This window comes from Caretta caretta, chromosome 14, assembly GCF_965140235.1.
Source record: "Caretta caretta isolate rCarCar2 chromosome 14, rCarCar1.hap1, whole genome shotgun sequence".
NCBI lineage: Eukaryota > Metazoa > Chordata > Testudines > Cheloniidae > Caretta > Caretta caretta.
Window position 1 is genome coordinate 36,619,850 of NC_134219.1, and position 23,840 is coordinate 36,643,689.

Consider the following 23,840-nt stretch of genomic DNA (forward strand, 5'->3'; position numbering starts at 1 on the left):
CCTTTCATGGATTGGTAATTGGTTAAAAGATAGAAAACAAAGAGTAGGAACAAATGCTCAGTTTTCAGAATGGAGAGAGATAAATAGTGGTGTCCCCCAGGTGTCGATACTGCTACCAGACCTATTCAACGTATTCATAAATGATCGGGAAAAAGGGGTAAACAGTGAAGTGGCAAAATTTGCAGATGATACAAAACTACTCAAGATAATTAAGTCCCAGGCAGACAGCGAAGAGCTACAAAAGGATCTCTCAAAAATAGATGGCTTGGCAACAAAATGGCAGATGAAATTCAATTTTGATAAATGCAAAGTAATGCACATAGGAAAACATTATTCCAACTATACATATAAAATGATGGGGTCTAGATTAGCTGTTACCACTCAAGAAAGATCTTGGAGTCATTGTGGATAGTTCTCTGAAAACATCCACTCAGTGTGCAGCAGCAGTCAAAAAAGCGTACAGAATGTTGAGAATCTTAGGAAAGGGATAGATTATAAAACAGAAAGTATCATGCCTCTATTTAAATCTATGGCACGCGCACATCTTGAATACTGCATGTGTATGTGGTTGCCCCATCACAAAAAAGATATATTGGAATTGGAAAAGGTACAGAAAATGACAACAAAAATGATTAGGGGTATGGAATGGCTTCCGTATGAGGTGAGATTAATAAGACTGGGACTTTTCAGCTTGGAAAAGAGACAACTAAGGGGGGATATGATAGAGGTCTATAAAGTCATGACTGGTGTGGAGAAAGTAAATAAGCAATTGTTATTTACTCCTTCTCCTAACACAAGAACTAGGGATCACCAAATGAAATTAATAGGCCGCAGGTTTAAAACAAACAAAAGGAAGTATTTCTTCACACAATGCAGTCAACCTGTGGAACTCTTTGCCAGAGGATGTTGTGAAGGCCAAGACTATGTCAGGGTTCTAAAAAGAACTAGATAAATTCATGGAGGATAGGTCCATCGATGGCTATAAGTCAGGATGGGCAGGGATGGTGTCCTTAGCCTCTGTTTGCCTGAAGCTGGGAATGAGCAACTGGGAAAGGATCACTTGATGATTACTTGTTCTGTTCATTCTCTCTAGGGCACCTGGCATTGGCCACTGTCAGAAGACAGGGTACTGGGTTAGATGGACCTTTGGTCTGACCCAGTATGGCTGTTCTTATGTTAGCATGGCTGTTTTCTAAGCAGTCATTGAGTGTTGAATACCAAGCCACCTCTTTCCCTTCTCTTTCTTGAGCAATGCTGTCTTTCAAAGTAGAGAAAGCTGTGGAGATATAGCTTTGAGGGGCTCTTTGGTGATCAGAGAGTTTATTGGCTTTCTAGAAGGCAGAAGTTACCCTTGTTTGGTTGTTTTAAATTCTAGACTTTGAAAGGTTGCTTGTTCCAATACCACCATCCCCTCTTTGGCTGTTCACTGTGTGAAAATAGAGGAGATTCTTAATGTTCAATCTTGTGGCTTGGGTGCCTTCTGTTTCAAGCATCAGTGATGTAGTGGGTATACACCATTGTGAAAAAGTACTGTAATGCTGGCCATTATAGGCAAAAAGACATCCTTAAAAACATGGCAGTAAAATCCTAATTAGAATTATAGGGAGTGGCCCAAACTCTGGCAGGTTGAGTGTAAAAGTATAATAAGGAATGGCATGCAAGAATTTGAGAAGCAACCTGCTAAAAATGCAAAAACTAACAGTAAGGTGATTTTTAAGTACAGCGGAAGAAGGGAGCCTGCAAGCAGGCTACTAGATGCACACGTTGTAAAAAGGAAGACAAAGCTATTGCAGAGAGGCTAAATGAAGTCTTTGAATAGGTCTTCATTGCAGAGAACGTGGAGGAAATAGCCCCATCAGAGCTATCCTTCTTAGGTAACGAATGTGAAGTACTTTCCCACAGTGATGTGTCAGAAGAAGAGATTTTAGAAGAAATTGAAAAATTAAACAATAAAAAGTCACCAGGACCAGATGGCCTTCACCCAAGAGTTCTGATGGAATGCAAGTATGAAAGTGCAGGGCTACTAACTGTGGTATTTAACCTACTGCTGAAACAAGCCTCTATACAGGTGTCAATAGTGCAGCCCAGTTGCACATTTGCAGAATCTGATCAAGTATGGGTGTGTTTTAGCAGGTCAGAGGGGGTGATTTTGAGTCATCGTCAGCCGTGTGAGTTGGATTGAATTGCAAATTTTGCAGAGCTTGTTCTGACTCTAGACTTTGCCTTTCCAAATTCCAAGTTGCTTCTTAGGCGATGTCTGTACTCGTGAACTTACAGCAGCACAGCTGCGCTGCGGTAAGGTCTCCTGTGCAGCTGCTCTATGCCAATGGGCGAGAGCTCTCCCGTCGGCATAATTAAACCACCCCCAATGAGCGGCAGTAGCTGTGTTGGCGGGAGAGCATCTCTCGCCGACACAGCGCTGTCCTCGCCGGCGCTTGTGTTGGTGTAACTTATGTCGGTCACGGGGGTGGTTTTTTCATAGACCTGAGGGACTTAAGTTTTACCGACATAAGTGCTAGTGTAGACACAGCCTTAGACTCCTTGCTAACGGCACTACTGTTTCCAAAGTTGAGTCTACATTACCTAATTATGGTGACCTAAGTTACGGTGTTGTACAGTCACCGCAGTAATTAAATCACTTTTGCACGTCCATACTACACTCCTTGTGCTGGAAGCGCACGTTCTCACCCAGAGTGCTTGCACCGATTTAACTGCCAGTGTGGGGCATCGTGGGAAGGCTTCTCAAAGCCAGCGACAGTCGGTGTAAGCAACGCAGTGTCTACACTGACACTGCATCGACCTAGTGCTACGTCTCTCGCAGAGGTGCAGTTATTACATCGGAATAACAGGCGAGTTACATCGGCGGGAGTGACATTTTTGTGTAGATGCTTAGAGTCAGGTTGGCGGAAGATGCCTTGTCCCAGGGCAAGTGGAATGGATGTTCCCACCCTACAAAACCTATGTAGGTGAAAAAAGTGTTAGCACCTATGTCCTTACTCCAGAGATGCACCAAAGTTTGTTTACCATCCAGCTCCAGTTCCAAAGCACAATTGGAGCAGTGCCTGCTTTCCATTCCTCTCCCCTTCATCTCGCCCCCAACTTGGAGCAAAAGCCACTCATCATCACACCACTCCTGGACCTCAAGCGCCTCCCCGGACCAGGGTTCCCTCTTCATCCTCAAGGAAGAGTGCCTGTACTCCACTCTGCTGCAGCAGTGTGACTGAGGAAGTAGATTGGGTGGATGCTACCCCAGTGGACGGGCCTGGCCCATCTACTTTTTGTTGGGGCGGTAACCTTTTTTTTCTTCCTCTTGATTCTGGTTCAGGTTCAGTAGATAGACCAAAATTATGGTGCAGGTTTGGTTCTGGTTCAAGTAAAAAATACCGGTTTGAACTAGATCTCCAGTTTTGTTCTGGTTCACGTAGAAGACTTTTTTCCTTTTAAACAAAATTACCCTCTCTCTTCTCTCACTCTCAGAATTGTCCAAACGTTTATTGAACAATTTAATCTTCTGCTAAACAAGTTCTCACAGAGTAACAGCAGCTGATATTTGGTTACTGGTGCCAGCTAGAGAGCAGGAAATGTCAAACAAAGTCCTGATATCTTGAATTACCCTATGGTCGACTCAAAGAAAGGCAGATCTGCTGAAGACCTATTTTATGCGACACGGAGCAAGGTATGCAGGTTGTTGTGTTGTAAAAAACGGCCTGATACTGCCAGGTGTTGATAGCTTCCTGGAGCTGCCACTGATCTCAGGTTGGACTTAAATCAATAGGAGCAGAGAATGCTCAGCATCTAGCAGCAGCAAACCTGTACAGAGGGCTAATTATGCTGCATGTACACCTGCTTTGCATCCACGACGTGCCCCAAAGCTGACAACGTGTCTCAGTCAATCTGGCCCACAGCACAACTGTAGTGAATCTCTAATAGGGACTGAATGTGCTTTCATGGTACTCACAGTGCCTTTACACTGACATAACTCTAACGAGCTCTGTGTAGTTCGAAAGCTTGTCTCTTTCACCAAGAGAAGTTGGTCCAGTAAAAGCTATTCCCTCACCCACCTTGTCTCTGTAGGACCAACACGGCTACAACTACACTGCAAATAACTCCAGTGTGTTTTGAGCACTTCAGCTGAGTCTGAGGACTCATCAACCCAGTCTCCAAGCAGATTAATGAGCTCCGCTGAGTTGCAGTAGGGTCACCGGACAGACTGCCTGATTGGCTAGGGGGAGCAAACAGGCTTGCTTTTAAGCTCAGCAGCAGCAGCAGATTGCTGGCTGGGCAATGCTTTGGCTTCTAGCTCTGATGGCTCTTGCCTCTGTCCTGCATCAGCTCAGGTTGTGCTCCTTGTTCCTACTGCTCACATTGTGCGACTCTTTGTCCCCCCTCTACATATTGCTTGGATGAGTTGGCTGATAGCTTTGATCTAACAGAGCTGGTTCTTTTGGCTCAGGCAGGAGAGATGGATGCTTTTAGATCTAGAGGTCCCTGGTCCCATCCACTTTCTTGGTGACCCACCAAGAGGTGTCAGGTAATGGTGGGAACACTCCAGTAGATGAAACTTGTTCTGAGCAGGATTAAGATGACACAGTGGCAAACACACCAGTTGCCACTGCAGTGGGATTACTTGCTAAATTGCTACTCATTGTGAGAGAGGCTGATAGAATTTGTCCCATGATGAAGGAGTGGCTCCATGCTTGGACCTCATGAATGCCTGGAGCCTGGGTTACGGATGGAGGTTGAGGGGTACCATTAATTAGGCACAGCAGTTTCAGTTACTCTGCTCCTGCACTTGGAGCATGGATTGATGAAGACAGTGGGGTTCAAGAAACCTTTGTGCTCCTCATACTTTTGGGCATGATTGCTTCTCCCGTCAGCTTAGATGTGACATTCCCCAGAGTACAGTCTGGACAGTTGAAAAGCTGTGTCCCCTCAATTCTTCAGCCCAGGGTGCCTCTTATATGGCTTCACTGTGAGAACAACCACACAGCCCCCAGCATGTAAATCACTCCCAGATATATTGTATGAGTGTTATAGCCAACAACTCACAAGTTATATTGTACAGCAACATCAGCAAACTCCCAGTCCCAGATTTCCTCCCAGAAATGTACATCTTGTACTGCCCAGCTCTCTCCTTCTGGACAATACAAGCTCATAGAAAGTCCATCATTTCCATTAATAGAAAATGATGTGCACAAATCCTGTTATCCCAAATAGAGGTTCCCAGACAGATCAATCCAAATACATTGGTTTAGATAAAACAACCAAACAAGTTTATTAACTAGAGAAAGAAAGATTTTAAGTGTTCACAAGTAATGAGGCTGAAAGTCAGAATGGGTTACAAAGAAATAAAAGGTAAAACACTACTACTACCTAACTTAACAAGCGAAATGAATTCAAAACAAAGATTTCTCTCACCACATGTTTTGCAGTGTTATTTGCTGGATGCCTTTCAGTCAGGACCTTTCCCCCAGTAAATGAAGTCCAATGCTCCTTGCCTTTTCCTTCAGGTGTTGTTGATGAGAAAGGGAGGAAAAGTACCCTTGGGACGTTTGCCTTCCCCTCTTATAGTCATTTCTTTTTAGCAAGAATCATCTCCAGCTGAGGTTCAGGAGAGAGAACGTCTGAGGGGACAGAAAGCCCCAGCTGTTTATTTGTCAAAATGTAGATTTCTCATGCATACCCTTCTTCTTGCCAAAGAATGGCCACTTGACCACGTGATAGACCATTTGATCTTGTTGATACCTGACTGAGGCATAAGTCTGGCTCTTGTTTCTGAGCAACTGGTTTGTTGCTGTCTCCCCAGATTTGGAATATGTCTTAGTAACAACATACAGTAGTGTTGTTACATACAATGTTGTTACATATAATGTTACATACAATGTTGCTATGCATATTTTACCAGGACAATAATTATCAGCAAATTATGAGTTTTCAAATGATACCTCATAAGGCATACTTTGTACAAAGTTTATCATAGCCTTGTACATAGGTGAACATAAGGGTATAGACTGTCACAGTAGTTAATCCACCTCTCGGAGAGGCGGTAGATATGGGCAAGTCTATACTTATAATGGCTTCATTGGTGCAGCTGTGCCGCTGTATCGCTTTAGTGAAGTCGCTCTGTGCTGACAGGAGAGAGCTCTCCCGCTGGCGTAGTTAATCCACCTCCCTAAGAAGTGGTAGGTATGTCAGTGGAAGAAGCTCTACACCTGGGGTTAGGTTGGTATAACTACTTCGCTCAGGGGTGTGGATTTTTCACACCCCTGAGAGACACTGTTATACCAATATAAGTTTGTAGTGTAGACCTTATTCTGTTTCCCATGCCCCATTATAGGCTCTTGGCAGGAGAGATAGGCATAGTGCCGTGCATTCTGCATCACATCACTGTCAATATCTCCAACATGCTCCCTTCACTTGTAGGGCCAATGTAAATCTCTTAAACCAGGTCACTACCAGTTGAGAAGTCCCCTGTGCAGGGGACTATTCTCAGAGGGGCATTTACAACCACTTCAAGCCCCCTTTATCCTACTGGAGTAGTGTGAAGGGACCTGAGGGGATGGGCGCCAATCCCGGGGCTGGAGCATCCACAGAGTAAAAACAGTGGGTGCTCATCACCCACCAGTCACAGCTGTTTGGTGACACGCCAGATCAGCTAATCCAGGGTGCTGCCAAACAGCTGATCGGGGACGCCACCAAACAGCTGATAGGCTGTTTGGCAGCTTGGGGAGTGGATTGGGGGAGGACGGAGAGCACCGAGCAGGCGGGGCCTCGGGGAGGGGGCACAGTGGGGGCGGGATGAGACAGAGCGAGGGTGGGGCCTTGGGGGAAGGGACGGAGTGAGGGCGGGGCAGGGGTGGAGCACCCTCAGGGGAAAAGTAAAAGTTGGCACCTATGCCTGATGTTGTGTCTTCACTGCAGCTGGGAGACGCTATTACCAGTTCACATACATATGCTAGTTCTGCTCTGAATTCTTCACAACTGTGTTCAAACATGCTAAAAACTTGTAACATACACAAGGCCAGAATGGGAACCACCCCTCAGTGAGGTCATGGCAGTTTAGGAGAAACTACTGAGACAGTCACAGGGCTAGTGGAAACCACACAGGAAAGGAAACTTTCAAAAGTTACTAGCACTCCAGATTGTCTTACGAGCCTGCGTGCTCACTCTTGTGTTTCACTGGCATAAATGGGAAGCAATGAGGTCTGGGAGGCGCTCAGACTCATAAACTCAGAAGGCAAGTGATGTAATTTGGTTGTTATGCGTCTATGTAGTCTCTTCTTTGGGCCATGTGATTCTAAGCTGACTTTTTAGAAATAAAAGTAGTAGAAGAACTGAAAGTAGTTGAAGGAGGAAGTGGGGCCCAGACAAGGGGAGAAACACCAGCGATTACAACATATATAAATATTCCAGTAAAGTGAAATTCTGACTGTGATTGCAGATCAGCAGGTTGAGAGCATGTTACATTTCAAGAATCTTAGGACAAAAAAAAAATCCAAACAGCCTCGCAAAACCTTGAACATTTAAAAATCTGGGGAGTGCCAATTTAAAGTTACACTTCTCAGATGAAGTGAACCTTAAATTACTTATTTAGTAGCATGGGCGGCGTGTGAATCTACCCTTCGGGGAGGCTAGCCCCCTGGCCCCACCCCTTCTGCCCGAGGCCCTGCCCCTACACCCCTTCTACCTCCCTTCACCCACCAGAGCCCCAAGCCGCCACCCACCCACCGCACCCTGGCCTGAGCTCCGGCTAGCCCATCCCAGCTGCCCTGAGTCCCAGGCCACCGACCGCCTTGAGTCCCGGCCCGCCAGCCGGCCTGGGCACCGGCCCACCCACTGCTAGCTTCAGGGGAGAGGGGGAATGAGGGCGGGGCCTTGGTTGGGGTGGAACGTGGGAGGGGTCCCGGCCTGGGTTAGGGGAGGTTTAGCCACTCCTGGCTCATTATATCTGCCACCCATGATTTCCTTGGGGGAAAGGGGGTGGGGAAGAAAAACAGTGAGTAAACCAGGCTCATCAAGGACAAAGGCCCAGATCCTCAAAGGTATTTAGGCTTCTAGCTCCCATTGATTTCAGTGAAAGTTAGGACCCGAAATACCTTTGAGGAACCTGCACCAAACCCAATGAGGGCTTGTTTACAAAGGAACCTACATAAACTAAAGTGTGAATTTAAACTGATCTATTTATATCAATATAACTGCCCCATAGTCACTCTTATTACAGAATAAGGTAACTTTATCCAGTTTAGTGCTTTGGAAGGGGTTTAAACTAAACCATAACAAGCCATTCTGATTCTGGACTCAGTGTGTCCACTTGAGAAGTTATACCAGTATTACTATTTTGATTTAAACTATATTGGTATAAATACATTGGTATAACTGGCCAAACTTTCCCATACCTACAAGCCCTACGCATCATGTGAGGAAGACTGAATTTGTGATTAACGCTTCTATGTGTACGTGTATACTGTAGCTGGAAAGTGCAATTCACAGCTTGGGAGACATTCCCCCTCTGGCTGGCCACCTGAGTGCAGTTCCTCCTGACACCTGGATATGTATGTGGGTAGCTAGTCCAAGCTGCTGCCTTTGCTGCTGTGGCCACACAAGTGCAGAGATAGCGCATGTATATCTACCCAAACTGGGAATGATGCCTTCCAGCTGCTGTGCGGAGTTACCCCAAGATTCAAAGGGTGATGGCCCCCAGTGATACTAAGGCCAGGTCTACCATAGTAGGAAGGCTTGGCTGGTATAATTATACCTGCATAGCTTTCCTAGCATGGAGACAGGTCTACTGTTATAACACAACTTACGAAGGGCCTTGGTGGATTGGAACAATTTACCAAGGATCATGGGGGATTCTCCATCACAGATGATTTTTAAATGAACTTTGTGTGTTTTTCTAAAAGGTAGGCTCTAGGAATTATTTTGGCGAAGTTCTGTGTCCTGTATTATACAGGAAGGCAGTGGTCCCTTCTGGCCTCAGAATCCTGAATCTGTGAATATCAGCGTAAGAGCAGTTATGCCAATATAATTGAGTTTACTCTAGGATTTGTGCAGACATATAGCTATGTTGGTAAAAAAAAATCACATATTTAGAATAGAATAGAATAGCCCCACTGACTTCCATGGGAGTTCAAATTAAGCATATTCTATAAAACTTTGCAAGATCACAGTAGAGGCAGCTGAATTTCAATGCTGGATGTAAATGGCCCCTAAATGTAGAGTGACATAGTTCAGGGCAACTGCACCTATATCTCCCCTTAGTGGTTCAGTGAGGGCACCCACTTCAGGCTCTCTTGGGTGGAGACACATGGCTCTCTCCCTTCTGACTGGGGTATCTCCAGGCTGAACAGTTCCCTGCCTTCACTGTGTTATCCCCAGATGGCCTGAGCAAGCTTCTCTTTCCATCTCTTCTGAGACTACTAACAACTCCCTAGTGAGACTGTGAATTCACCAGCAAAGTCTGACTGCTGAAACAGGGCTGCTTGCTTTCTCCTCTGTCAAGGTTCCTTCCCCACTCTGAACTCTAGGGTGCAGATGTGGGGACCTGCATGTAAAACCCCCTAAGCTTATTTTTACCAGCTTAGGTTAAAACTTCCCCAAGGTACAAACTATTTTACCTTTTGTCCCTGGACTTTATTGCTGCCACCACCAAGCGTTTAACAAAATATAACCGGGAAAGAGCCCACTTGGAAACGTCTTTCCCCCCAAAATCCCCCCCAAGCCCTACACCCCCTTTCCTGGGGAAGGCTTGATAAAAATCCTCATCAATTTGCATAGGTGAACACAGATCCAAACCCTTGGATCTTAAGAACAAGGAAAAAGCAATCAGGTTCTTAAAAGAAGAATTTTAATTAAAGAAAAGTAAAAGAATCACCTCTGTAAAATCAGGATGGTAAATACCTTACAGGGTAATCAGATTCAGAACATAGAGAATCCTCTAGGCTAAACCTTAAGTTACAAAAAGACACAAAAACAGGAATATACATTCCATTCAGCACAACTTATTTGATCAGCCATTTAAACAAAACAGAATCTAACACATATCTAACTAGATTGCTTATTAACCCTTTACAGGAGTTCTGACCTGCATTCCTGCTCTGGTCCCAGCAAAAGCAACAACAGACAGAGAAAAGGAGTACTAGTGGCACCTCAGAGACTAACCAACTTATTTGAGCATAAGCTTTCGTGAGCTACAGCTCACTTCATCGGATGCAAGTGAGCTGTAGCTCACGAAAGCTTATGCTCAAATAAATTGGTTAGTCTCTAAGATGCCACTAGTACTCCTTTTCTTTTTGCGAAAACAGACTAACACGACTGCTACTCTGAAACAGACAGAGAGAACCCTTTGTTTTCCCCCCTCCAGCTTTGAAAGTATCTTGTCTCCTCATTGGTCATTTTGGTCAGGTGCCAGCGAGGTTATCTTTAGCTTCTTAACCCTGTACCTTTCCTCTGGCCAGGAGGGATTTAAAGGTGGTTAGCCTTCCCTTTATATTTATGACATCCTCAGAGGCTGTTCTAAGGTACCACACAGCACTTCCTAGGCAAGTCTATTTTGTTCTTATGGTAAAAGCACTACCGAGAACACATGTTAAAAACAATAAAAGAACTTACACGCCTGCTAATAAGATGACCAGAGATTTCCCCAACTCTAACATGGGTTCTGGCAGGAGCAGTCCTTCAAAACCCCACAAAGGGGTCTCTTATTGTCACAAGTTCATAACGGCCTCAGATGAGAACTTGCACCCAGTCTTATATGGTCTCCATAGGCTAAGCCCTTCCAAGCCTTCCCTAGGTATTGAGGCCCTCTGTGGACCAAAGGTCCTGCCTCTTTGCTGCACAAGGGAAAAAGGCTCTGAGCCTGTTTAAAACTAGGCTATTTAGCCAAAAAATCCTTTCTTTTGTCTGTTGGTCTTTGGAAAATCCAGTTTGAACTAGTGGCGCCGGAACAGGGGAGGGGAGGCAGGGGGCCATGGCCCCTCCACTTTTTACCGGCTGTAAGGGTAAGCAGTGGGGGGAGGGGGCAGGGTCTTAGGGGGAAGGGACGATGCAGGGGCAGGTCCTCGGGGGAAGGGGTGGGGTGGGGGTGGGGCCTCAGGGGGAAGGGGCGGTGCAAGGGCAGGGGCTCAAGGGAAAAGGGTGGCGCAAAGGGGTGGGGCCATGGTTTGGGCACCGGCGGCCCTCCCACTGGAATTACATTAACATAACTCTTTCCTCCTAGAGAAGTTACATGCAATCTCACAGAAACAATTGCATTTTTAATACAATGAACTCCAAAGATATTGAACTTAATTTAATGAGGTTTAACTTAATTCATTAAAGTTTGCCCAGGATATTGCAGGGTGATGTCCTCTGTCACACAAAGCATGTGTCCTTTCTCCTGCGAGTGGTCCCTACCCAGATGAATAGTTTCACTGAAGCCGAAGAGATGGTTCACATGAATAATGAGTACTAGACGGGAACCAGTCATGGGATTAAGGGTTGCAGATATTAGTTATAGTCTGTGAAGAGTTCTGAGATCCTTTGGAATGAAAGTTGTTATAGTGGTTGGGTTGGCTTTTTTTTTTAATTCTTAAATGCTAACAAACATTTTCATGGACATTTTGAATTTCCATGAAAAGATGAGAGCAAAAGATCTTATCAAATTTTCCTGAAGATTCTCCCAGCTGTAAACCTGACTGAAAATATTTCAATGGAAAATGTCCTGGATTTTTTGAATTTCAACCTAATTTTCATGAAATTCCCCTCTGCCTTCTCCCAGGTTTTGTCCATCTGTAATAAGTATTGAATACTGTTAATGATAATTTAAAAAAAAATGTAAATTAAGACCTTGATCCTGCAAACGCTTACAGTCATGTGTAACTTGAATTTAGTGGGACTGCTCACGGGCGGAAAGTTATGCACATATTACTGTTGCTGCTGTTGCACAGAGGGCTAGTTGCAGTTGTAGTGCACAGAGGGCTAGTCAGAGACTCACAGATTTAAAGGCCAGAAGGGCAGGGCTTGATTTACATCTTACGCAACCCTAGGCACAGCATCTTCAGCGCCCTCCCCCACCTGCCTGCAGCTGACCTTCCTGTTTTCCATTAAAAATGAAACAAAAAGAAATATAAGCACAGCCTCCTCGGGAAGGCACGAGACCGTCCACCACGCATGGTGCTCCCAGCCCAAGCCGGGGCGCAGCTGTGGATTATAGAGAGCTGTGGTGATATCTAAATGTCAGCACCCGGCTCTGACCGACCCATGATACCAGCCTCCTTGCCTACTTGTTTTCAGAGAAGCACCTGTGTGCTTTTTCCCATTCTGCTCCTTGTGTTTGGTAGCAGCTCCTCAAAAACATCCACAGGGCTATCTCATTATCCTCTTTCAAAACCCTCCTTACAAATTTCCTTTGCTGTAATGCCTAAAAAAAAAAAAGCTGACAATGGTTAGACAGCAGCCTGACATGCTGACCAGTTCCCTTATTTTCTTGCATAATGACAGGTTTCAGAGTAGCAGCCGTGTTAGTCTGTATTTGCAAAAAGAAAAGGAGTACTTGTGGAACCTTAGAGACAAACAAATTTATTTGAGCATAAGCTTTCGTGAGCTACAGCTCACTTCATCGGATGCATAAGCTTTCGTAGGCTAGAACCCACTTCATCAGATGCATAGAGTGGAAAATACAGTAACAGGTATGTATACATAGTACATGAAAAGATGGGAATTCTTTTCATGTACTATGTCTATATACCTGCTACTGTATTCTCCACTCTGTGCATCTGATGAAGTGGGTTCTAGCCTACGAAAGCTTATGCCCAAATAAATGTGTTAGTCACTAAGGTACCACAAGGACTCCTCGTTGTTTTTGCTGATACAGACTAACATGGCTACCACTCTGAAACCCCTTCAGTGTGACAGCCCTTCTCGGGGTCCACTCTCTCACAGGGGTTAAGCTGTAGGCCCCGCCGCCTCCCAGAACCGCACCTCTCTGAGCCCTCAGCGTGCCTGTCTCTCGATGTGGACCCCTCAGGGAGTCCACTTGCTCTGGACCCCGAGGGCCTCCACGCGCAGCAGGAATAATGCAACCGCGACCTCTAGACTGGAGTGACTCTCAGCCAGCGTAAAACAGGAGGGTTTATTGCACGTCTGATCACAGTATACAAAACTCTCAGGGCCTCAGGCCTACCATCCCTCAGAACAGTACATCTAGGTCTCTCCAGCCTGCAGGTTGTCCTAGCTCTGGCTAGGGTGACCAGGTGTCCAGTTTTCGACCAGAACACCTGGTCGAAAAGGACCCTAGCAGCTCCAGTCAGCGCCGCCGTTTGGGACGTCAAAGGGCCGGTCGGCGGTGCTGTGGCACTAAGGCAGGCTGATTGGTATCTGTCCTGGCACTGCGCTGCACCCCGGAAGCAGCCAGCAGGTCTGGCTTCTAGGCGGGGGGGGCTGCTCCCATTTGGGAACTGACCAATAGGAGCTAGGGGGCAGTGCCTGCGGACTAGAGCAGCACGCAGAGCCTCCTGCCCCCCTCCCAGCCGCCTACTAGCGCCGGACCTGCTGGCAGCTTCCAGGACACATGCAACACGGTATCAGGACAGGCAGGCAGCCTGCCTTAGCCCCGCTGTGCCGCTGACCAGGGGCCACCCGAGGTAAGCCAGCGCCCCGACCCCAAGCCCCAACCCCCTGCCCCAGCCCTGAGCCCCCTCCTGCACCCCAAACCCCTCTGCCCCAGACCCACCCCAGAACCTGCACCCCTAGCCCAGAGCCCATACCCCCTCCTGCACCCCAACCCTCTGCCCCAGCCCTGAGCCCCCCCAAACCTGGAGCCCCCTCCTGCACCCCAAGCCCCTCACCCCCGGCCCCACCCCAGAGCCCATACCCCTAGCCTAGAGCCCATACCCCCTCCTACACTCCAACCCCCTGCCTCAACCTGCAGTCCCCTCCCACATTTCGAATCCCTCAGCCCCACCTCTCAGCCTGGAGCCCCCTCCTACACCTCAAACCCCTCATCCCCAGCCCCACCCCAGAGCCCACTCCCCCACCCGGAGCCCTCACCCCCTCCCACACCCAAAGCTCCTGCCCCAGCTCAGTGAAAGAGAGTAAGGGTTGGGGAGAGCAAGCCACCGAGGAAGGGGGAATGTAATGAGCAGGGGGCGGGGCCTCAGGGAAGGGGCAGAGCTAGGGTGTTCAGTTTTGTGCAATTAGAAAGTTGGCAACCTTAGCTTTGGCTGCTCTCTCCTCCCAGCCCAGAAAAACCCTTCCTTCCACGTGGGCATCTGATATCACCATCCCCCAAGTCCCACCTCTGTCCTTTGTCTTCCGTCCCAGGTAAACAGGCCACCTGGGCTTCCTCTTCTCTCAGCCTCTCCTCTCATCCGTCCTTTGTTTCCCCACTGGCTGGAACTGGCTGGTCAGGTCACCAGGGTCCTGTCTCCATAGCCCATTGTCCTCTCACTGGCCAGAACCAGCTGTGACTCCCAAGCTGGGCCTCCCGGTCACCAGGTCACCTGTCGCTGGCGTATCCATTCTCCAGGCCATTCACTGGCCCTCTGTAACAACAAACTCCCTCTCCCACCACCCTGTTAAACCAGTAACACCCAGGGAAACTGAGTCCCACACCCTCTGCATGCAAACCATTGAAAAACAGGACCCCCACCCCACCTCGCTTCATCACCGATGTCTATTTTGTTCTATGATTATACAGCACCTCTCATAATGGGGTGATGGTCCTTATGAGAGGAAACACATAGATCTTGGCTTTTTTAGTCTAACCAAGGCTGAAGGGAGATAGGATTTCTGTCTATAAATACATCAGAGGGATAAATACCAGGGAGGGAGAGGAGTTATTTAAGTTAAGCCAACGTGGACATAAGAATAAATGGATATAAACGGCCATCAACAAGTTTAGGCTTGCAATTAGGTAAAGGTTTCTAACCATCAGAGGAGTGATGTTCTGGGACAGCCTTCCAAGGGGAGCAGTGGGGGCAAAAAAACCTAACTGACTTCAAGACCGAGCTCATTAAATTTATGGAGGAGACGGTATGATGAGACTGCCTACAATGGCATGTAGCCAATCCGCAAATGTTAGTAGCAAATATCCCCGATGACTGGTGATGAGACACTAGATGGGAAGGTCTCTGAGTTACTACAGAGAATTCTTTCCCTGGTATCTGGTTGATGGGTCTTGCCAACATGTTCAGGGTCCAACTGACCACCACATATGCGGTTAGGAAGAAATTTTCCCCTGGATCAGATTGGCAGAGACCCTGGGGGGATTTTGTCTTCCTCTGCAGCATGGGGCACAGGTCACTTGCAGGTTAAAACTAGTGTAAATGGTGAATTCTCTGTAACTTGATGTCTTTAAACCATGGTTTGAGGACTTCAGTAACTCAGCCAGAGGATCGGGGTTTATTACAGGAGTAGGTGGACGAGGTTCTGTGGCCTGCAACGTGCAGGAGGTGAGACTAGATGATCACAACTGTCACTTCTGCAGGGCCGGATTTCCAATTAGGCACAGTGGGCACATGCCTAGGGGTGCTGGTGTTCTAGGGGAACCTAAAAGTTAAAAGTGGGTTAAAAGTTAAAGTTAATACACACTGCTCCCCTGCGGCCAGGCAGGTTCCTGGCATGGTGGCCACCCAGCATGCGGGGCTGGAACAGTGTGAGCGTCCAGGTCAGCTCACCTCGGGGTGCTGTGAGCTACGGCCAGGTGGAGCGGCTGCTGAAGGTGCTGGGAATGTCCCAGTCCCTTCCCAATCTTGGCCATCCCACTGCTTCTGCCCCATGCCAGGGAGGGAGGGGAAGGGACGTGGCCCGCACCCCATTTACTTGCACGGGCAGAACAGAAGCATGGCTACCGCGCTGGGCCATGGGAGGGACAGAAGGCAGCCGGGGACTACTCACTGTGAGGAGAGGTACACTCCCCCCATTGCACCTCGCTTGGGGCAGGTATCCACAGCACAGTGGTGCGAGAGATTATAGGTGGAGTGGGGATAGTCCATGATTGGCCTTGCCAGGGAAGACAAGGGGATCCAATGGAGGGATGCAAAGTGAGAGATATTGAACTGCTTGCAGGAGTGTAGCATAAATATCCACAGAAATTTCATCAATTTCCCCCTGTGCCTTGCACAGATTTCTTCAGATTTAGGCAGGCAATAGGCAGAAAAATCCATAGAGATTTTTGCAAATTACAGAATTAGGCATTGTATTATGTCTGCTGAAAGGAAGACAGATAGATGTATGACCTGCATGTATACATGTTTGGGACTTACCAGAAGAATAAGTAACTTGTGTTCCAGTCAGTTGGTGTCTCCTGATCAAAGGGTGGGGCAGAAAGATACACATAATTGTGTCAGACTGGAAATTCTTTTCCCCTAGAATAATTAATTACATCTCTCTCAGTATTTGGAACATACTGATTGGTTGGAAGTTTTGAACCACTTTTTTTTTCTGAGACCAGCTGGTTCAGGCTATAAAATGAAAGTGATCACTAGATGACTAGTGCTGCTGGTGGAAACATGGACAGATTCTGTAAGTGACACTGCTGTGCTGGGAGAATTGCTTTGAGGCTAGGAAAGGATGTGTGTTAGTCCATCTTCAGCTGGTTTCTTGTTTTGCATCTTTCTCTTTATTTTAACCTCTCACTTTTTTTTGCTTTTTTAGATGAATATGTCTTGGGCTTTGTTTTTCAGTACCCCTTTCTGCTCCCTTGAAGTTGATTCCCACTGATTTCCATGAGCCTTGGATCACGCTTTCTTGGTGGCAATGTGATTTTTAAAAAAGAGAATCCATACCCACCTTTGTGGGTATTTTATGGGAAAATTTGGTCACACTCAGGGCTTGATCCTGAATGATTGAAAGCAATGGGAATTTTTGCCTTTAACTTCAATGGCAGCAGGATTAGACTGTAGGACTCTAAATGCATCGATTGCTGTTAATACTGTGTAACCCTCTGAGATAGTGCCATCCAATAATATGCTGGGGGTGGGGTGTGGGGGGGTCTCACTTACAACTGTTCAAGGCTGGGGCATGGATCAGGGACACTGTTCCAGTGCCAACAATGATTCCATGAGATTCCTAGTATGAGTCAGGCTTGTAGGATCAGGGTTTAAACCAAGTCATGTTGTCCAAAGGAAATTTTTGGTACTGTTTAGTTTCTTGAGTGAAATGGGTGCCTGTTTGAGAAGGGAAGAGAAAAAAAAATCTTATTCTGTGGTTCTTTGGGTAGTAGCTTCCACCTGAAACTGGAAACTCTTGAACTGTGTTTCTCATCACTGAGAACTGAATTTATATGCATTGCTGATGCATCTGTTTATAGTTTAAAGGATTGTTCTGAATGGGCTCGGCTCTACCCTGCTGTTTCTCAGGGCATTTCTAGAAAACTAAATTTATTTGAGGAGCACAGAGAGGTCTAATCACCAATATTTCCAAAATAGCCAATGGAGTAAAAGCACTGTAGCAGTGTGGAGATTCAATTACTTTAGTGGGAGCAAATTTAGGTCAACACTGAGCGCTTTTGAAAATCTCACCCACTGCGCCTTAACGTTTTATTTAAATGTCTTTAATATTCCTTGTTATAAAGTTCCTTTTGAACTTTAAAGTTAAGTAGCACCCTTCACTACAATTTTGTCCACACTGGGGAAATGTATTAAAAGATTCAAACTGGTTTTAAAATCAGTTTGAACCTAGTTAGAACCCCAATGTAGACAAGGCTCAAGCAGCCAAAATCATTCTTATAACTGGTTTACTTAAGCCTCCTGATAGCCAAATTATTTAAACTGGTTATAAATATGATTATGGCCAACAACAAACTTATTGACTCTGTGGCTCCAAATGTGGCTCCAACTGAAACTGGTTTGAATTTTTTGGGAAAAGATCTGCAGTGTGGACAAGACCTTAAAGTTAACAAAATGTTTTGTATCTTTTGGGCCAAGCCATTTAACAATGGCTATTGATTTTGCATGCCTTATTATTTCACAGACCCTAAGTCCAGAGGGGACCATTGTGATCTTCCAGTCTGACTCCTGCCTAATGCAAGACATAGAATTTCATCTTGTAATTCCTGCATCAAGCCCATGTCTTGTGGTTTAGCTACAGGGTAAAGAGCAATTTCAGTGTGCCCCAGTTGAGGCGTCTAAAAGGGGCTTCATTTTTCAGAAAAGGCTGGACACCTGCTATCTGAAAATCAGCCCTCTTTCAAGTGTCCCAAGTTGGTCACACAACAGCACTTCTGAAACTCTTGCCCATTATATTCATTACATTGCAGCTCCTCTCCCCAGGTTGCTGCCCTGTCCCTAGGGCTTGGGTATGGCACATCACGGGTGGGACGGACACACACTCTGCCAGAGATGAGTTATATGTTTGAGCTTCTCTACCTAGGCTGTCAACGACTCCATGTGTAGTGGATCCAAGAGGTCTCACCCAGGCCTCTCACCTTCATTGTGCTAGGCACTGTGCAAAGATGTTTTAAATGACAGCCCATTCCCCAGAGATTTTATAATCTGAGGGTAGCCATGGTGGTGTGAGCAGCAGGAAGGGGTACCTGCCCCTAATATGGTTCTGTCCAAGATCCTAGGAATATACTTCTCCCCGCCCCATGCTTCCACTGCTGTGGATACCATTCTATTTTTACCATGCTAGCTCAATAAGAGGGAGCACAGGTCTGTCTACTCAAGCTGGAAATGACACATGCATCTCCAGTGTAGACATACCTTAAAATGATAGTCTCTCTACACTGGTAAAGTTAGGAGCTGGTTTGCTCTTATGTATCGTCTGGCAATACTCAGGGCTGGTTTGCTGCACACCCTTTTATGGATTTTAGCTCTGCTGTGGGTTGATTCGTGTCATTTCAGGGATGCCACCTGCCATCTGGGTTTCAGAAAATGAATTTGCTTCCCTGACTGCATCATTCATTAACTACACCTCACTTCTCTTTGTCCATATGTCCCCAGTGCTTTCCAGGCTGTGTTTCCTTGTGGCTGTATTATGGCCTGAGAGTTTCTCTAGCTTCCCTTGCCTTGATGATCCCGACTACAATGACCTGGTGAAGATTGCTGAAAATGGGCTCGGAAAGGCAACTCATCCAGTGGAGGTGGTCATTGTAGGGGCAGGCATAAGTGGACTCACTGCTGCCAAACTGCTCAGAGATGCTGGTCACATGGTAATTCTATGCACAGAGAGATGTCAGAGCAAGGCAGGGAGTCACTGCTGGCTTGAGTATTTTTCATTATTTCTTGTCTGAGGAATAAAGGTTAATAGGCTAAAGAATGGATAATAATGAAACAAGGGGAATTTCCATGAAAAAAAGAAAGAAAGAAAAGGCTTGCTGACAAAGGAAGAGATTTTTCAAAGGCAATAATGGGACTTTAGGTGCCCAACTCCCATTGTATTTTAATAAGATTTAGGCTCCCCTGTTCCCATTTCTGTCCTGGAACATTTCCCTAAAACTTCATTAATTTAAAGCTGGAGAAGTTACAGTAACTATCATAAGAAATAGAAAGGGGAACTAACACCCCAAAAGCTACAGTTTCAAAATAACCCTATCCATTAGAAAGTGGCAAGTTACAGTTATCTACTTTCAAATGTCAATATCTGTACAGGGCATACATTCTTTCGCAGAAATCTAAGCATGTGAAAATTGATGTGCTATTGGTAGCCTTCACTCTGCCTTCTTTTTATGTTCTTTGCGTGCCACAAACAACAGAGGTGAATTTCAGCCCAGTGGATGCATATCTTTAAATGATCTTCATCTCTGTGTACAGGGGAGTCAGTGCAAGACTTATGAACTATTTAACTCCCACATAAATCCATTTGTCTTTCAGGCATAGAAGCCTAGGGAGTTGAAAATCCCAGTCTACGGTCTTTGTGAATTCTGAGGACCCTGATGCTTTGGAAAACATACAGACAAAATGTTCAAACTTGGGTGCTTAAAGTTAAGCACCTACAGGAAGGTTTTCAAAAGCACAATGACAGTTAAATGCAGCTAGAGAAAATCTTCCCTCAAAATCCTTATGCCAGCATGTAAGGCTCAGACCTTGCCTACACTACAAATTCTTTGCCAGGATAGCTATTCCAGCAGAGCTGCCTAGTTTAGATGCAGCTTATGATGACAGAATGAGTTTTGTCTGTCAGTATGGTAACTCCACGTCCCCAAATGACATTAGTTGTGTCAACAGAAGCACTCTTGTGTTGTCCTAGCTATGTTTACACTGGGGGTTTTGCCAGCATTCTTATGTTGCCTGGGATGTGTGGTTTTTTTTCATACCCCTGACAACACAACTAGGCCGACAAACCTTGGGAGTGTAGAACTGGCTCTCAGATTTTAAGGTGCACTCAAATTTGGCATCAGTCTCCTCCCATTGACTGCAGTGGGTGCAGTTCAACCAAGATGGTGCGCTTTTGAAAATCCCACCTTAAATGGGTGCAATTTTCAGAGGTGCAATGTACATAATGTTAGGAACTGGTGGGTGCAGAGCCATCAGGACACTTATTCAGGTGCCTGAATGTAGATTCAGTTACCTAATTTTAGTCACCAAGGTTTGAAAGTTTTGTCCTTTGCGCCTAAAATTCTGCATGTGCCACATAAGTGAGTGGAAATGATGTTCCATGCTGGTTCCTAGGTTACAGTTCTGGAAACCAGTGGTCGTGTGGGAGGACGAATCAGGACCTATCGAGATGAGACACAAGATTGGTACGTGGAGTTGGGAGCCATGCGTTTGCCAAGCATCCACAGGTAATACAGTTTCCACTCCTCAGCCATGTAAGTTGTTTGGTAAAGGAACAGCCCAGTTTTGCAGAATTCTGCTGTGGTTAGGGATGAGATCAAACACCCTAAAAGAACTTGCTGCTAGATGTAATATTTCCTGCCATGACTAGTCACAATGACCTGGGTGGGATTATGGCCAATAGTAAACAATGAACTGAGCAATAAGTTTTTTCAGGATCGGGGCCTAGTTATGGAACTGGCAGCTTGTGAGTGCATGGTCAAACTTCCAATGGAAACCAATGGAAAAATTCCAATTTATGTTAACGGAATTTGTATCAGGCCCTGAGTCAAAGGGAAGCCAGACAATAGATATGGGCTCTTCATTAGCCAAAGTGATTTGAAATGAGTTGCATTGTTTCATAAAACACTGCACCCAATTGTTTTGTGAGGAAGTATAAGAACTAGAATAGAATAGACTAGAATCTTTTTCAGCACAATTATATGGAGCAAAAGCTTATTAAAACAAACAAACACAAAAAACAGTACCCTAAATGTACCCTAACTTCAAAGGAAACTACCATGAACTGAGACTACAATTCAGAAGCAGAACAACAGATGAGGTTATCATATACAACATCTGTGGTAACCAGTCAATATTCCAAGCCCTCAGCTACTATATAGCTGGTAGTCCCCTTGTAGTCAATGGAACGACATCAGTTTACATCAGGATCTATCTATCTACCTATCTATCATATTCCTACAGCAGGGGTGGCCAACCTGTGGCTCCAGACCACATGCGACTCTTCAGAAGTTAATATGCGGTTCCTTGTATAGGGACTGATTCTGGGGCTGGAGCTACAGGTGCCAACTTTCCAATGTGCCGGGGGGTGCTTACTGCTCAACCCCTGGCTCTGCCACAGGGCCTGCCCCGACTCCACCCATTCCTGCCCCCTCCCCTGAGCCTGCCGTGCCCTCGCTCCTCCCCCCACCCCACCCCCAGAGCCTCCTGCATGCCATGAAACAGCTGATTGGGAGGTGCGGGGAGGGAGGGGTATGCGCAGATCGGCGGGGCTACTGGTGGGTGGGAGGCGCTCGGAGCGGGGGTGGGGAGCTGATGGGGGGTGCTGACGTATTACTGTGGCTCTTTGGCAATCTACATTGGTAAATTCTGGCTCCTTCTCAGACTCAGGTTGGCCACCCCTGTCCTACAGCATTAATCACATTAGTTGGAATCAGGAAAGTTCAAAAAGGGAATGACATAAATAACATACTTACAACCATATTATTTGTATAGCCAGTAGAGCGTATAATTTATTTTCTTATTTTTCACTCTCTCCTTTCCCCTTTCTCTCCCCTTTCTTTCTTTCGCAGTATTGTTCGTGAATTTATTAGACAATTTGACCTTAAGCTAAACAAGTTCTCTGAGATGGATGACAATGCCTGGTATTTGGTTAATGGTGTCAGGACAACAGCTGGGAAGGTCAAACAGAACCCTGATATCTTGAATTATACTGTGGCTCCCTCAGAGAGAGGCAAATCTGCGAAGGAACTTTATCTAGGAATTCTGAAGAAGGTATGTTTATTGGTTGATTGTATAAAAGAAAAGAAATCACCAGGCCTGATTCTGAGAAATGGCCCTAACTTGTACTGCAGTACAGGAGGTCTCTTCTTCTGCAGTATGTGCTGGTCTCCCCTGCTCCTTTCCCAACACATCCCTTCTCAACACCGTTCCAACCCAGAATACATCCTGTGTCAGGGGAATCTTAGACTGCTGCCTGCATGTAGCTATAATACTCCTTGTGGGGGATTTACCACATGATCTGGCCCCGGTTTTCCTTTCACTTTTATTCATGTGATCCCCCCAGAGCTGTGGGTGCTCAGCACCTCTGAAAAGAAACACCTGTTTTTGTTTCCTAAACAGTGAACTCGGGATCAACTCCTGCCATTTAACAACAGCAGGGCTGGAGACTGTGCCATGCACCTCAGTTACATTCAGTGGGGTTTCATGGCTATACAGAGGAATTAGGGTCAAGTAGATAGGGCATTGCAGTAGGACTCAAGAGATTTGGGTTCAGTTGCTGCCATAGCTATGTGCTCTGTAAAGTGGAGCTGATTCTTCCCTACCTCAAAGGAGTATTTTGGGAATAAAATCCATCGGCAATTATGAAGCCTGCAGATATCATGGCGAGGAGGGTCATGCAAGTATAGGTACTTGCATAGATGGTTAGTTAGATAGGAGAACAGAATTTGGTCCAGTGTTTTTGTGAACATATTTCTCTTTCTGGCTCTGAATGTTTCCATGCATGGTTCCAACACAGACCCTAAAACAGTTCCGGAGTTCAGGTTGTGAAGAGCTGCTGGATCAGTATGACTCCTTTTCCACCAAGGTAATGGATATGGACCTTTGAGTACCTTTAAATCCAAATGTTTATGGAAATCCTGAAATAATTGCTCTGAGAGAGGTGTAAAACGCGCCTGTTTATCCTGATGAAACCTAATGATGCCAATTTTCATGTCGAGGTTGTCCTTTATTCAAAGCACCAGTAAAGGAATGAGGGAAAACATCATATTATGAAACTCTGCACAGCCTATTGGGATTGCCTTCTCCTTTTGGCAGCCTGAGTGGCCCGGATTTTGGTTGTGGCCAAGAGTATGGAAAATAAAGGACCGAGAGCCAGACATATGTCATACTTCCTTCAATTATTATTGTAATGTTGTTGTGCTGGAAGGTGTTAATGGTTGCAATCAAGCATATCTTTAATACATAAATTATCCACAGACCTGGTTAAAGTGGATGGGCATGCTAACCACCCTTCATTCAGGATATATGGAAGAAGCAATTAAGCTCCTTTCTGGAGTAAGATAGCTAGTGGTAGTGTAAGCCACTGCCCAAGGCACTACAAGGCCAATCAGAAGCTAAGCTGTGTGGACTGAGGGGTTTCCCTATGGTTGACTGCAAACACAGGGGCTAGGGGTTGAATGTCTGCAGCTGAGTCTGTGTATGTGAGAGAAAGGAAGCAAGAAGAAAGAGAGAGTTGCAGTGATGAACATGGGCCCGAGAGGAAAACAAGGGAGGGAGCTTCTTTTGGTCACAGTATTTTCTGGAAAGGCAGACTTGGATTGCTGAGCAGGGACATTGCTTCCTGTTGATTGTTACTACTGT

At 46.0% G+C, this 23,840-nt stretch overlaps 1 protein-coding gene across 6 annotated transcripts in view; it reads left to right on the top strand.

Annotated features, from left to right (window-relative positions):
• Positions 1-23,840, top strand: part of LOC125621772 (L-amino-acid oxidase) — a 51,055-nt gene that overhangs the window by 21,623 nt on the left and 5,592 nt on the right. For 4 of the 6 annotated variants that reach the window (XM_075119451.1, XM_048819049.2, XM_048819050.2 and 1 more), the window contains 4 exons: positions 18,924-19,132; positions 20,592-20,704; positions 22,049-22,250; positions 22,996-23,064. In XM_075119451.1, coding sequence (XP_074975552.1) covers positions 18,924-19,132; positions 20,592-20,704; positions 22,049-22,250; positions 22,996-23,064 — 593 coding nt within the window. Of the gene's footprint in view, positions 1-16,992; positions 19,133-20,591; positions 20,705-22,048; positions 22,251-22,995; positions 23,065-23,840 lie in introns of those variants that run through there. The other 2 variants (XM_048819048.2, XM_048819051.2) reach the window with 2 other exon arrangements.